The 17,068-nt window shown below is 37.2% G+C and overlaps 1 protein-coding gene across 1 annotated transcript in view; it reads left to right on the forward strand.

Annotated features, from left to right (window-relative positions):
* PTPRN2 (protein tyrosine phosphatase receptor type N2) overlaps positions 1-17,068 on the forward strand; it is a 925,005-nt gene that overhangs the window by 832,106 nt on the left and 75,831 nt on the right. Inside the window, exon 15 of the mRNA XM_058179748.1 lies at positions 15,736-15,883. Coding sequence (XP_058035731.1) covers positions 15,736-15,883 — 148 coding nt within the window. The remainder of the gene's footprint in view (positions 1-15,735; positions 15,884-17,068) is intronic.

Consider the following 17,068-nt stretch of genomic DNA (forward strand, 5'->3'; position numbering starts at 1 on the left):
CCCAGCTGAGCCGCACAATCATCAGAGGCTTTGCTTTACTTTTAAAAGCATTTTTTCAGCCAAAGAAAAAATGCTTTTAAAAGTAAAAAAAAAACCTCTGATGATCACGCAGCTCAGCTGGGGTGGGGGGCAGGGATTTTTGCTATCAGTTCTCTGAACCACCCGCTGCCATCGCTACCGGATTGGGCGATCCGGTCCAAACCGGGAGCATTTCACCCCTGATACAGGCCCTTCCAATTCCCAAGAGTATTGCAGCACACTCTACGAGGAGTGCAGCCAGAAGGGCGGCATGGGCAATGCATGCCACACTGGAAGAGGTTTGCTGGGCGGCTACAGGGTCCTCTCCATTCCCTTTCTTGCAGGCACCATAAACAGGTCAGCTATGCCTTGGCTGAGGCAACCTTTGGTAGGCCTGGTCCTCCACAGGGTGCCTGCTGAGGACCTCAGCCCAAGCTGCGTCCCACCCATAAGGACACGACCGCTTTGTTATGTCCCATTCCTGGATGCTGCCTCCACTACAATGGAGAAGGAGCTTTGGTCCTACCTGAAATGATCCTTCTCGTTGGGTGGAGGCAGCATCCAGACCCATCCTAGTGACAGGATGGTCCTCGGTCCATTGGGGTAGGGGGTAGCACTACTGACCAAGACATGTTGAGTCTGTCTCTACGCCTTTGCCAAAAGCTGGGGACCATTGGTGTAGGCATGTCCTCGCAACTTTGGCAGACTCAGTCCTGTTGGCTAGCAGATGAGGACAACCCATTCCTGGATACTGCCTCCACTTAACAAGAAGGCTTTTATCAGGTAGGACCAACACTCCTTTTAAACATAAATATAATTTGCAAATGTAATGCAATTTTGTATCTACATACTAAAAAAAGGCCTTACTGAGCTTAGTGGAATTTAGTTCCAGGTAAGTGTTAGTGTAGAATTGAGCTTATTGTTTTTCTGTTAGACCAACAAATTAACAAGGAATTGCTGTGGCTGTGGGGAGACTACGTCTACTATAATAGGATCATTTATTGAACCCCCCAATAGATTATTCTTCTAATAATATTTTCCTCTGCTTCCCAGATGAGATATTTTTTAAAAAATAAGTCAATCTAAAATGGAAACAAGAAAAGCAGAAAGGAAGTGAGTAATTAGGATAAAAACAATATGCCCATGGATAGAAGCAGGATTCCTATGCTGTAGAAATCTGTTCTATGCTGTTCTACATGTGTAGAGACCTCAGTGGAAAAAAACTGGGGGAAGGAGTATTATGAACACCGCCTTGAGCTTCTGAATGAAAGATATTTAAATCTAGTGATAATGATGGATACCATCAATTATGGAGTATTAAGGCATGCTACCTTAATCTCTTTCTGTCCACACATTAACTTTTTATTTATTTATTTTTACTTTTAAAAGCATTTTTTTTTCAAGCTCTTTGGCCGAAGAGCTTGTAGAAAACATGCTTTTAAAGGGTTCTGATGATCAGGCAACTCAGCTGGGATCGTCAGAGGAAAAAAAGCTTTTAAAGGGTTCTGATGATCCCAGCTGAGCCGCACAATCATCAGAGGCTTTGCTTTACTTTTAAAAGCATTTTTTCAGCCAAAGAAAAAATGCTTTTAAAAGTAAAAAAAAAAACCTCTGATGATCACGCAGCTCAGCTGGGGTGGGGGGCAGGGATTTTTGCTACCAGTTCTCTGAACCACCCGCTGCCATCGCTACCGGATTGGGCGATCTGGTCCAAACCGGGAGCATTTCACCCCTGATACAGGCCCTTCCAATTCCCAAGAGTATTGCAGCACACTCTACGAGGAGTGCAGCCAGAAGGGCGGCATGGGCAATGCATGCCACACTGGAAGAGGTTTGCTGGGCGGCTACAGGGTCCTCTCCATTCCCTTTCTTGCAGGCACCATAAACAGGTCAGCTATGCCTTGGCTGAGGCAACCTTTGGTAGGCCTGGTCCTCCACAGGGTGCCTGCTGAGGACCTCAGCCCAAGCTGCGTCCCACCCATAAGGACACGACCGCTTTGTTATGTCCCATTCCTGGATGCTGCCTCCACTACAATGGAGAAGGAGCTTTGGTCCTACCTGAAATGATCCTTCTCGTTGGGTGGAGGCAGCATCCAGACCCATCCTAGTGACAGGATGGTCCTCGGTCCATTGGGGTAGGGGGTAGCACTACTGACCAAGACATGTCGAGTCTGTGTCTACGCCTTTGCCAAAAGCTGGGGACCATTGGTGTAGGCATGCCCTCGCAACTTTGGCAGACTCAGTCCTGTTGGCTAGCAGATGAGGACAACCCATTCCTGGATACTGCCTCCACTTAACAAGAAGGCTTTTATCAGGTAGGACCAACACTCCTTTTAAACATAAATATAATTTGCAAATGTAATGCAATTTTGTATCTACATACTAAAAAAAGGCCTTACTGAGTTTAGTGGAATTTAGTTCCAGGTAAGTGTTAGTGTAGAATTGAGCTTATTGTTTTTCTGTTAGACCAACAAATTAACAAGGAATTGCTGTGGCTGTGGGGAGACTACGTCTACTATAATAGGATCATTTATTGAACCCCCCAATAGATTATTCTTCTAATAATATTTTCCTCTGCTTCCCAGATGAGATATTTTTTAAAAAATAAGTCAATCTAAAATGGAAACAAGAAAAGCAGAAAGGAAGTGAGTAATTAGGATAAAAACAATATGCCCATGGATAGAAGCAGGATTCCTATGCTGTAGAAATCTGTTCTATGCTGTTCTACATGTGTAGAGACCTCAGTGGAAAAAAACTGGGGGAAGGAGTATTATGAACACCGCCTTGAGCTTCTGAATGAAAGATATTTAAATCTAGTGATAATGATGGATACCATCAATTATGGAGTATTAAGGCATGCTACCTTAATCTCTTTCTGTCCACACATTAACTTTATTTATTTATTTATTTATTTTATTTGCATTTATATCCCGCCCTTCTCCAAAGACTCAGGGCGGCTTACACTATGTCAGGCAATAGTCTTCATCCATTTTGTATACTATATACAAAGTCAACTTATTGCCCCCCAACAATCTGGGTCCTCATTTTACCTACCTTTACGCTATTTGCTTCTCCTATCTGGTTCTAGCCAGTCTTCACTAAAAAAATTTTGTAAATGGTGATCTTCCACTATGAGTGTATACATCTTTCTTCATAAATCTACTTTGTTCAATAGGACTTACTTCTAAAAATGTTTGTCAAGTATTACAGTTGTTCAAATTTAGAGAAACAAAGATCTGCTTCCTAAGTAACCTAATTTTGCAGACCAAAAATGCCTTGGGCTATAAGACACAAAGGGTTAGATTATACTTGCGGTCTCCATAAAGGTTATATTTCATTAAAGGTAAAAGTAAAGGTTCCCCTCGCATATATATGCTAGTCGTTGCCGACTCTAGGGGGTGGTGCTCATCTCCGTTTCAAAGCCGAAGAGCCAGCGCTGTCCGAAGACTTCTCCGTGGTCATGTGGCCGACATGACTCAACAGCAAAGGCGCACGGAACGCTGTTACCTTCCCACCAGAGGTGGTCCCTATTTTTTCTACTTGCATTTTTACGTGCTTTCGAAACTGCTAGGTTGGCAGAAGCTGGGACAAGTAACGGGAGCTCACCCCATTACACGGCAGCACTAGGGATTCGAACCGCTGAGCTGCCGACCTTTCGATCGACAAGCTCAATGTCCTAGCCCCTGAGCCACCGTGTCCCATTAGAAATGTTTCATTAGAAACCCATATACTCATATATACCCATATATCTCCAACCCAGAGTTCCTGGCTGAGAAACTCTGGGAGTTGAAGTCCACAAGTCTTAAAGGGACCAAGGTTGGAGAGCCCTGCTCTAATAGATATGTTTGTATATATAGGAAATACATGGATTTCAAAATCCATGAGCCGCGGTGTGGCTCAGGCTGTAAGAAGCCTGTTATTAAACACAGCTGCCTGCAATTATTGCAGGTTCAAGCCCCACCAGGTCCAAGGTTGACTCAGCCTTCCATCCTTTATAAGGTAGGTAAAATGAGGACCCAGATTGTTGGGGGGGCAATAAGTTGACTTTGTAAATATACAAATAGAATGAGACTATTGCCTTACACACTGTAAGCCGCCCTGAGTCTTCGGAGAAGGGCGGGATATAAATGTAAACAAAAAAAAAATTGCCTTCAGTTAAGTCACCTTGCTTGAGCTATAATCCTAAATGAGGCTCTTCTCTTTACACTGCACATGAGAAGTGTTTAAATGAAAGTTCTTCACCTGCTACCTTTTTTAAATGAAATTTCATAGTCATAGGTGACCACCGATTATTCAAGAACTCTATTCAGTACATTTATGTTGACATTTTTATTTTAGTAATAACAAAGCAAACAAGGAAAATACCTGCCTTTGTTCCAGATTAATTTTTTTCCCTTAAGTATGTGTGTGTCTGGGCATTTCTCATTGTGAAAATAAAAAAGATACAAAGAAGGAAGAATATTACCTTTGGCTGAAATATTAAGATAAAGTAATTACAGGGATAACATTTCATTGATCCAGGAAACTACAGACCTATCAGTCTGACCTCAATACCGGGGAAGATTCTGGAAAAGATAATCAAGCAACGAATCACCGAACACCTAGAAGCAAACAAAGTAATAACCAAAAGCCAACATGGGTTTGTCAAAAACAGATCATGCCAGACTAATCTTATCACATTCTTTGACAAAATGACAAAATTAGTAGACCAGAGGAATGCTGTCGATATAATTTACTTGGACTTCAGTAAAGCATTTGATAAAGTAGACCATAACCTACTACTAGATAAAGTAGAAAAATGTGGGTTAGACAGCACCACCACCAGATGGATTCGTAACTGGCTGACCAACCGCACTCAACGTGTAGTCCTCAACGGAACTACATCCACATGGAGGGAAGTATGCAGTGGAGTACCCCAAGGCTCTGTTTTAGGCCCAGTACTCTTCAACATCTTCATCAATGACTTGGACGAGGGGATAGATGGGGAACTCATCAAATTTGCAGATGACACCAAGCTGGCAGGAATAGCCAACACTCCAGAAGATAGGCTCAAGTTACAGAAAGATCTTGACAGACTTGAACATTGGGCGCTATCTAACAAAATGAAATTCAACAGTGAAAAATGTAAGGTTCTACATTTAGGCCAAAAAACCAAAATGCACCAGTACCGTATATGTGGTACCTTGCTCAATAGTAGTACCTGTGAGAGGGATCTTGGAGTCCTAGTGGATAACCATTTAGATATGAACCAGCAGTGTGCAGCAGCTGTTAAAAAAGCCAACACAGTTCTGGGCTGCATAAACAGAGGGATAGAATCAAGATCACGTGAAGTGTTAGTACCACTTTATAATGCCTTGGTAAGGCCACACTTGGAATATTGCATCCAGTTTTGGTCGCCACGATGTAAAAAAGATGTTGAGACTCTAGAAAGAGTGCAGAGAAGAGCAACAAAGATGATTAGGGGCCTGGAGGCTAAAACATATTAAGAACGGTTGCAGGAACTCGGTATGTCTAGTTTAATGAAAAGAAGGACTAGGGGAGACATGATAGCAGTGTTCCAATATCTCAGGGGCTGCCACAAAGAAGAGGGAGTCGGGCTGTTCTCCAAAGCACCTGAGAGTAGAACAAGAAGCAATGGGTGGAAACTGATCAAAGAAAGAAGCAACTTAGAACTAAGGAGAAATTTCCTGACAGTTAGAACAATTAATAAGTGGAACGACTTGCCTTCAGAAGTTGTGAATGCTCCAACACTGGAAATTTTTAAGAAAATGTTGGATAACCATCTGACTGAGATGGTGTAGGGTTTCCTGCCTGGGCAGGGGGTTGGACTAGAAGGCCTCCAAGGTCCCTTCCAACTCTGTTGTTATGTTATGTTATGCTTTATTTGGAATACTTTAAGGGTTAAAATGTGGGACACTTATCAAAGCCAAGTGTTTGGTGGATTTTGTTCACCAATGAAAGCTATTTATTTTTAAATCAGTTTATAACTTGCTTTTGAACTCAATTATAAACACATGGCATATTTATAGGCTTTTAAAAAATATTTTTACCTTTTCTTTCTTGTTCCACTGAGAGAAAAGGTCTTACATGAGACTGTTCTTTTGAACTGCTAACAATGGTTTCAGCAAGATGTAATTTTCAGGTGTTTTACAAGAGCACAGAAAAAGTCAAATAAAGCCCTGTGTTATTACATACCAGATTGTATCCAGCTATTTCATTTGGATTTTACTGAGCATCTCCAGCAGCTGAGAACTGTAAGAAAGGAGATTAACAAATGTTTGTCTGAAACACACTGATCCCAGCACATGCTGATTGGGTTGTAATAATATTTTTATATGTTGTAAAATTCCATTACCAAAACTTTATAAAAATCTGCACCCTCAATAGCCATTGCTCAAGTATATTAATTGAAATAAATTGAATGCATGTTTCCATATAGGTAAATATTACATTGTGTCACTTTCTGGGAGGTGTTTTAAATTTCTCTCAATATAGGTATTGAGTTCTCCCAAACTGAGCAGCTGGTTTTGCTTTTATAGCAAAAGTCTAAATAAAAAAATGTGCATTCTAAATATTCTGATCTGGTAGATTCTGTTATTGATGTATTTTTGTTTGTTTTGACAACAGGAAAAAACATAGCCATTTACTATCTCATGAAATACTGTACTTTAGTAAGTAAAGGGAGGAAGTAATGAGAACATTTGATTCTATTTTTTGAGTGCTGTGTTTGAAGTTGTTTGATTAAAACTGTTTCTTTGCATTGTGATTTCTATGATTCACAAACGTTCATTGTGTGTTTGTCTAGAACTGTGATCAGAACAATTTACATAATTATTTGGCCTAGTCCCCATATTTACTACACCATTAGATGAAGCTCTCACTGAACCCCTTCAGTTTGTTTCCATCTGCTACATCCTCATGTTCATCCTTAGACTGATAATAATTTTGCTTTATCAGAATTCTTTAACATTGTTTCTTATTTTCCTTAATCTTCTCTTCAAAATTCCTTAGAGCAGTTCATGAGACATCTTATCCTTGCAAGTTTCTGGCCTTCCATCTTATAGTTCTAAGGGCTCTGTTTTAAAAGTGTCATTATTATGAGAAAAAAATCCTCAGAAGGTTATAAATTGTGCTTTTTTCTGTTGATGAAGAGTATGCTATAGATACTTAAAAGCATCATCAGGCATTTACTAAACAGGTTTCTAGCAATTGTTATCTTTTCTAAGCCATGTTGTGAGATCAGAGCTATGGCTGACTCTGAAATTGTTGCAGTGCCCTCTTTCTCTAAACTCCTTACCATGTCTTCAAATTTGCCTGGTGGTGCCCTTATCACTTAATCAAATTCACTCTCCAGGCCTCTACTGCACTATGATCAATACTGAGGAATAAGATTTTTTTTTAAAAAAACAGCGTTCCCAACTCAACAGTTTTGCAATCCTTTCCATAGTAGAATTCTCCAAACTCTGTTATTCCCAGTCATGTCTTTAATAGAATTCCCAATTTGTTCTTTGAAGTTTTATGAATTTCCCTTTAAGAAACGGAGTTATTCTTCAAAGGGACAATTAATGACATGTTCCCTTTGAGTTCTTTGCCTTTTTAGAACCCTATTATGCTTTGATATAATCAGAATCAATATTTCCTCTTAGCTGCAAGATCACCATATTTGAGCTTGGATACTTCATGCCCAATTGACTTCCAGAGGCCATTTCTCTCTTATTTCATTTGATTCTGTGCTGTCATGCCGTTATAGGATGAATCGTTGCTCCTTTCATTAACATGATTTGGCAGTTCTCCATAGTGTGGCGATGGGAGGTGCCAGGCTGGGTTATTCTAGGCTCTAGCTCTATGGACTGAGTTGAAACTTCTGAGGTTCCACCTCCCTGGTGATGTTCCTCAGATTATTCAACTCAGACTCAGTTTACGGACACATTTTTCTTCGCTTCAGAGCTGAGCTTGGAATTAATTCCCTGGATACCTTCCTTTTTTGCATAGTCTTCTTTGCAGCTGGGAAGGACTCTCCGCGGCTACGGATTGGAGTTGGGGGGGATGTCTGTGAATTGTAATTGTCTGTGAATTCACACAGCCTATCCTGTTGGATCCCAGATAATCTCACTATTCCTTTGGATTTGCTGTGCAACTGTAGGAACTGAAGAATGCATGATCATTTTTGATTAATGGTGGTTTGTTACTAATGTATCATTGTAAACTATGTGAAGTTTTTAGAAATTAAGTGTCAAAAAACAAAATATGTAAGTAGTCCTCAACTTACAACCACAGGACCAGAAATTCCACTGCTAAGCAAGGCAGTTGTTTAGTGAAACATCCACAATTTCATTACTTTTTTTCATGTTAAGCAAATCACTGCAGTTGTTAAGTGAATCACATGCTGGTTAAACAAATGCAACATCCTCCATTGATTATGTGCTTGTTTGAAGCTGAGAAATTTGCAAATGGCGATCAGATGACCACAGCATGCTGCAGCCTTGGTAAATAAATACAGGTTTGCCCAAATTTTGATCAAATAATTATGGAGATGCTATGAGGATTATAAGTATAAAGACTACTCATAACTCACTTTTTCAAGGCTGTTGTAACTTTGAATGGTCACTAAACAAATGCTTTGTAAACAAACAAGCAAACAGAAACTTTATCTATTGATGTAGTACACATAAACACAGAATGATGAAGCAATTCATTAAGCTCTAGAAATCTGAAAGAGGTTAGATGCATATATGTATAGTCCACACATGTAGATGCATAGAACTCCTCAAAGAAATGCAGGTACAATTAAATAAATAGTTTAGTTTTCATTCTTCAAATACTGATGTCATAAAATCAATAGGTTTCCAGAATAGCACTCATTGATTGATATTATGAATTTCTCTATCAAAGCTCCTGTTAGAGTGATCAGCACATAACATGGTAGGCATATATTGGGGGGCCAAGCATAGTTTGTGGCATAAATATTGTCAGATGCAGTGCAATGAAAAATGTGGTTTAGTCATTTAGGCAGTGAGGTAAAAAAAACTGACAGCCAGTGCCAGTAGTGCTTTTTGGAGAACAGATAATTAAAACAATGTGCTATCATATATAACGTTTTCCTTGATTACCTCCTTGGAAACAGATTTTAATGCATTCTGAAAAAAGGGCAAAAGATCTCACAGGGAAGGCAGAAATTGTGAGGAAAGGGAGTGGCTTTTTTATGAATGCATACATTAAATGCTGAACAGCTACTGGCACTTTATACAAAAGTGCTAATTTGCCCCTGGTGAATTGGTTTATCTGGAAGATGCTGGAGATAAGTTAATGATTTCATTTTAATTCTCTTTCATAGTTGTTTAAAAAAGAAGCTTCTATACAGAGATGCATCAAACCTGGTAAACTTTGTCATCCCCTCCAAATATAACAACTGGAATATTATTTAATATTTCAGGAGATGGGAAATTTTGCATCATTGAAAGAGTATACTACATAACATACCAGTAAAATATAGATAGATAGATAGATAGATAGATAGATAGATAGATAGATAGATAGATAGATAGATAGATAGATAGATACGTGTGTGTGTGTGTGTGTGTATTTTCTGCCTCTGCTTCAGCTTCTTTAATTATAGTTTACTATGATCTTAGCAATCATTATTACTTAAAGTAATATTTGATAGTATTGGAGCAAGTACCTTCTTTCAAGAAGGAGAAAAAAATATCTAAGAAATCAAAATATCATGGTCTTTTAAAGTCTGCAATAGCTGTAGTAGTAGGAAAACAAAACATGATTTGAAAAGAGAGCTAGTTTATTGCATTGGTTAAGGGATCAGCCTGGAAACTGGGAGACCACAAATTTTAGTTCTGCCTTAGGCACGAAACTCAGATGAGAGACTTTGGAGCAGTCGCTCTATCTCAACTTTAGGAAGAAATCAGTGACAAACCATTTCCAAAAATCTTGCCAAAAATTGCAAAAATTTGTCTAGGCAATAATTGAGAACCAAGACTGACTCACAGTCAGACAAACCCACACAGAAAGAGAGAGAAATTATTTACAGACTGCAGACAACAGTTTCATTATATAGATTTTTAACTGAGAAATACTTCTTTAATCAGTAAGGTCAGTTTAAAATATTACTTCTATAATAATGACTGTATTGGAATTATTCAAGGAATGTATTGCCATACAGATGCTTGTTCGATGAACTTCTTAGCTTATTCAAAAAGTCTACATAGTATTTTCTGGATGAAAAATCCAAAATCTATTTCTTTTTCTTTTTGGCTTGGAGGGTTATAGAAAAAAATAGGTTCTTGTTGGTTTGTTTTTTTACTTGAGGGACTAACAGGAGAAGATAATCATCAAATACCTAGCTAATACACCTAGCTTTGGGGGAGGGGAGTTTCAATATTACTAGCTTTTTTGGATTAAAAGGAGCTGTATTTCAGTCAACCAATACATTGCAGTGTTCTGCAGAGCTAGAATTGTTGCTATACAAGCTGATTTTGTATTCCTTCTGTTTTCTGGGTAGTTCTTGAGCCAGGTAAAGAACGTTAGACATCAATGCATATTCAGCTCCATTATTGTGGATAAGAGAAATCTGTTCCAGCTTTTTTCTACAATTTGAAGTCTTATAAATACAAACTTCTGTATTACCATAGAAGGGAAATATTTGAACCTTCAGAATAATTTTCTGTGGCAGACAGAATGGATTATGAGCCCAATGAATTAATCCATTGAGGAGCCTTCCTGTATCCTAATGTTACTCTTATGTAAACTCTAGGCATAACTTATTGGCAGTTTGGAGAAACCCATGTAAGGATGTTTCCAAGCAGTTCCTTTGTGGAATCATAATGTTTGGGTGTTGAAGCTTGTAGATGGGCATAGTTCATACACAGATATTTTATATAATCTTTTTGATAGTATTGATCTAGGGAACTGAATATATGAACTGAAACAACTAAATTAAGAAGGCCATAAGTATGAGCTTTGTTCATCATTCTGAAGTAGCTGATTTGTGTGTGTGAACTAGCCTTAAGTATTGTGTTTGGTACCAAAATGACTTTTTTTCAGCAGGTGAGTCTTCTACTATCAGTACAATACTAAGATGCATTACCAGGTTTTGTTATTTTGGCTACTGAAAACACAGATCCAGAGATATACTAAGCTTGTCAAGTAACCTCCTTTGCTACATAAACAAATGTAGAATTTCAAAGGCATATCCAGGTGTTCTCAGAAGTCTTCATTTGTAATGAAATTGGATTCTGTATAAATGGTAGGAGGCTTACTGGGCCAGTGAAAACCAGATGTACTTTAAATGCTGCCTATCTTGTGTAACTTTTTGTTTTCACAGTGTATTGTTACATAATCTCAGAAAAGCTTTCTTATAAGTGTCTTTGCTCTTATGTGAGCCAAATGTCATTTATTCTAATGGCATAATCCTTTTACATCAAAATAATCCTATGCTTCATATTTTAGAAACACCGAAGACATATCTATTATTATGGTATTTCAGAACCAGCATTTTTCCTCTTTTCATTGAAACAAATCTTATAATCCAAAATACCTTGTTAGCATTGATTCTGCATTTCTATTATATTCTCTTTTTTGTCTGATGCCTTAGTTTTTATCTTGCTTGTCCATAAATGAGCTCAAAACCATACAGTACAGGGTATTGTATAGTACAATACATTGTATATTGTAAAATACTGATAGTATTTTGTCCCCATGGAAATACATTTGGATTAAAATTAGTAAGAGCCAGCACACTATTGTATGTATGGTGTTAGAGTGGTACAAGGAAGATTCATGTTTAGTTCAGAACCACGAAAGCTAAGTGGGTAACTCAGTACTCAAGAATAAATAAAATAAGTTATTGATTATATTTATTTAATATTTATTTCAAAAAAAACACAAATATTTCTGTTTAGATCCATTTTGATACATTTTTAAGAAATGCATTATATTTCAGTAAAGTATAGTATGCCTGTTGCAATAGAACTGCAAACACCCAGAAGCAAGCAAAGTTACAACCAGAAGCCTACATGGGTTTGTCAAAAACATCATGCAAACAAATCTTATTTCATTCTTTGACAAAGTAATTCAATTAGTGAACTGGTGAAATGGTGTGGACATAGTATACTTGTATTTCAATAATGCATTTGACAAAGTAATCCACAATATATTTCTTAATAAATTGAAAAAATGTGGGTGACAGCATCACCACTAGATGGATTTCTAACTGGTTAACAAATCACACTCAGCATGTAGTCCTTAATGGAACTACATTAACGGAAGTAAGCAATAGGTACCCCAAAGTTCTGTTTTAAGGTGAGTACTCTTCAGTATCTTCATAAACAGTTTAGATGAGAGAATAGTAGGGGAATTCATTAAATTTGCAGATGACACCAAGCTGGCAGGAATAGCTAACATCCATGTAGGCTTCTGGTTATAACTTTGCTTGCTTCTGGGTGTTTGCAGTAAGACAGGTTCAAGGTCAGAAGAATCTCGATAGACTTGAACATTGGGCCTTGCGTAACAAAATGAAATTCAGTGGTGAGAAAAGTAACGTTTTACACTTAGACAAGAAAAACCAAATGTACAGGTATAGAATAGGTGAAAACTGACTCACTAGCACTAACTGTGAGAGGGATCCCAGTGGAAAGTCATTTAAATATGAGCCAGCAGTATGCTGCAACCAGAAAAAAAGGCAATGCAATGCAATGTTTCATCAACCTAGGCATAGAATCAAGATCATTTGAAGTATTAGTACCATTTTGTGATGCCTTGGTAAGACCACACTTGGAATACAGCATCCAGTTCTGGTCGTCACAATATAAAAAAGTTGTTGAGGCCCTAGAAAGAGTGCATAGAAGAGCAACAAAGATTATTAGGAGGCTCGAGGCTAAAATATATGAAGAACGGTTGCAGGAATTGGGTATGTCTAGTTTAATGAAAAGAAGGACTAATGGTGACATGATAGCAGTGTTCTAATATTTGAGGGACAGTCACAAAAAAAGATGGGGTCAACCTATTTTCCAAAGCACAAGAAAGCAAAACAATGGATGGAAACTAATCAAGAGAGAAGCAACCTAGAACAAAGGAGAAATTTCCTGACAATGAAAACAATTAACTTATTCTCATTGTCAGCAATGGCTTCCCTTCATAAATTGTGGGTGCTCCAACATGGCGGTTTTTAAGAAGTGATTGGACAGTCATTTTCTTAAATAGTGTAGGGTCTCCTGCTTGAGCAAGGTGGGGGCAGGTTTTCCATTCCATGATTCTGCTTTTTATTGCACTTTAAAGAAACACATTGGGTTTATTTATTTTATTCATTTATTAGATGATCAAATAACACTGGGTTTAAAGCAAGGTATTTAACAATTCTTCTTTATATGTTTTTTTGAGAATATTATGTGATATGACTGTAATGACCATGAAGACTAAGCTAAATTGAGTCATTTGTTTGAGATGGGCAGCTATATAAATTAAATCAATAAATTTCTTATCTGCTATTCTGGTGAGTCTTTCACTTAAAGCCTTTCCTTCTGACTGTATAAACACATGTAGGACTCACACACAGACTTTTGTATTGATAGTTACCTTGAATACCCTCTGGGTATAATGGCAGCATGATGATGATGATAGAGCTGGAAAGAAATAGAGTAAATGAGAGACTGGTAATAGATAAGATGAAACAGAATAACTATAGACAGAATAATAGGTAGGCTGAAACAACAAGAAAAGGAGTACCAGGAAGAAGTTTGAATTATGAAGAAGAGGGGAGTTGTAGGATATAGAAAAGAAACAGCTAGTGAATACATTGGGAGCTGGAGCAATGGAGAGTATTAAAAATGAAAGAGTTCTTTTCCCTCCCTAAGTACTGCATCTCTTTATTTAATCATTCTAGCTCTTTCCTTTGATTTCTGTTATTTTCCTCTCTGTTTTCCTTTTTTTCTTCATTTTTCTTTGCTCTTTTTTCAATGTTTTGATTAGTTCTTCTGCTGTTTTTTATTTTTATTCCTCATTTTTTCGTTCCTTCCTTTCCTTTGCAAGATTATTTTCCCTTTCCCCTTCATACACTACTTGTTGGATAAATTATTTGTCTCTGAAGTTCACTAGTGTATTTATGTGCTATGACAGGACCAGTGATATATCTCATTATGTCAAAGTTTACCATTGGCCCAAAAATATTCTTTCTTTATACAATATACAGTATATAAATGAAATTGAAATACCCACATTGTTTTTAGCAATAATTATTTATAATTATTTACGTTAGGACTGATCCTAACATAGAAAATGAATTTCTTATGATGATCTTACCGTTCATTAAAAATAAAATTTTTTGCTCTGAACTCTGTCAGAGAAATTATAGTTGCTACAATTAAATACCTGGAATCTTTTTGCTTTGCTTGATCATGGTAGAATTTCTTATCTGCACTATTTTTGCACATATGCCAAACCATTAAATTCCTGCACATGCAGCCATCTAACTTGGAATCACACAAAAATTTAGAAAGAAAAATTCAGACCTATCTCTTTTCCTGTCTTTTACTATGGCATCTAAGGTTGAACATTATGGATTCAATCCCACATAAATCCTGGAATTATGATCTCGCTGCATAAAGAAACTGATTCAATATTCTATGTAAAACCCAAGGAGAAACAAAACAAAACACAATTTAAAAGTGCCTTTTAGCACAAGCTCATTTAGACAATCCTGCAGGTCACTGTTTGCCATATAGGCTGCTTTTCAGGAAACCCAAGTCTGTTAAGTATCTGGTCAGTGAAAAACAATCATTCATTCCTTCATTCTGGTTCTATGTTGCTCAATTCAGCAAACGAATGAAAAACTGCTGGTGACCTTCTACCACTACACCATAGAGAGTATTTTAACTAACTGCACCTGTGTACGGTCTGCCAGTAGCAGATAGGACAACACTCCAGAGGGTTAACGTCATTGCCCAGAGGATCATTGGTTGCCCTCTCCCCTCCTTGGAAGAGCTTTATAGCTCCTGCTGCCTTAAGAAAGTTCAAAACATTCTCAAAGATCCATCTCATCCTGGGCATCCTTTTTTTTAACTATTAACATCTGGCAGACGGTACAGGATAATAAAAACAAGGACAAATAGGCTAAAAACCTGCTTCTATTCCAGGGCAATAACCATATTGAATTCTATAGTATAGTGCAATATTAATGCAATATCAGGTTTTCAATTCAATTATATAGAATGTGAAGGATGTGTGTTTGTGTTTTATTTTTATAGTTATAATGTACACTAAAGATGGCATTTAATTTCATTGTACAATGTGCAATGACAATAAAGTAAACTAAACTAAATAGCAGTTGCAACTAGTCTACTACTTCTTTGCATTCAAGTCAAAGTGCCTTACTACTTTTCAGTACATTCACTTTTTTTTTCTTCCTAGCATTTCCCAACAAGTGCAGGGTCTGCTTTTTTCAGATCAACTATGTTTAACCACTGGCTACAACAAAAACTGACTGACCGGCTTGTCACCTGAGATTTAATTGTTGGCTGAGAGAGAGTGACTAGTCCAGTCACTTAGCGGGTTTTCATGCATAAGGCATAAGCTCATAGTTTCCTGGTTTCCAGACCAGCACCATAACCATTAGACCAATGTGGTTCTCTACAGTTCATTAATGTATTGATTGAAATAGCAAGTGTTGAATATGTTAAGCCTGCTACTTCTGATTAGACTTCTTAATTTCAGGCCTACATGGAGGACCATTTGAAAAACAAGAATCGTCTAGAAAAAGAGTGGGAAGCACTTTGTGCATATCAAGCTGAGCCTAATGCAACTACCAATGCCCATAAGGAAGAAAATATCCAGAAAAACCGCTCTCAAGTTATAGTAGCATGTATGTATAGTTTAAACTAAGTAATTTATTTACAGTATTGCTTCACTCTTTATCTAATATTGAATGTTTTTGTCATCTTTGTGGGACAGGTAAAGAAATGTATTAGTATATTGCCCTGGGCATCATATCTTTTACACTGGTGCAACTTTCACAATACATTTTTGTTTTGCATTATATTGATTACAGCAAGTAATATTTTGCATAGCTTTGGCATTCATTCTGTTGGTTGAATACAACAGAGGTTATATTGATAATTCATCTTAGCTTTTCAACATACTTTTATCTATCGGGATAAACAATCTAATTCAGTTTGCAGTTACAAACTGCTTCACTTACTCATTTGGAATAAATAAATGCCTGTTGGCATCCACAGATAAGCTTACAAAGATTCTATTCTTGTGGTTCTGGGTTACTATAGAAAGCACAGCCATCTAGATGTTCACATTTCTAAAAGGCTTAGTATGTCTAAAAGTGCCATATCTTCCTTCCAATAGGTTATGCCAATTTCATTAGCTGATGACATTTTATCTGCTTTATGTCAGACTATTGAATGCTAAAATTTACAATTCAAAAAATATTGTATTTTACAATAATATAGATTACCTATAGCATTGGGGCAGATTTTTTTAAAAATTCTAAATTTTATGATTACAAAAGTCGCCAAATACAAAAAGGTGGCATGGGCAGGAGTATTCACAGTCAATCTGAAGTTGGTTGGTATCAAAATCAAATCAATTAATTAATTAATTTTGAATTTGAAACTTGCCATAGTCTTATCAGTAAAGAAAATACTTGGTTTTTTAGTGAATTTGATAGTTACATTAAGATTTGGCTCCCTACATGTTTCTGATGTATAGCAACTCCAGACAGCATAACTAATGAAAAAGGTTTTTTTGGTGATTAGTTAGCGACGTAAGAGTCAGAGATGTGATGTAAATGCTTAGGGAAAGAGATCTTACATTTTTAGCATATGTTTATATGAAACATTTACTAAAATGGTCTGTTTCAATGTTTCTGGTTGTCATGTATTATTTTATTTTTGCATTATAGTCATGCTATACGATAGCTCCATGCAACGAGCAGTACTAACATATAGATCAACAACATCATATTGTTCTTATTTTCTTTAACTAGCTGTTCAGTGAGCTTGAGATGCCATGGGAATATAAAATATCTGTAATGGAA

Source organism: Ahaetulla prasina, chromosome 4, assembly GCF_028640845.1.
Source record: "Ahaetulla prasina isolate Xishuangbanna chromosome 4, ASM2864084v1, whole genome shotgun sequence".
Classification (NCBI taxonomy): Eukaryota; Metazoa; Chordata; class Lepidosauria; order Squamata; family Colubridae; genus Ahaetulla; species Ahaetulla prasina.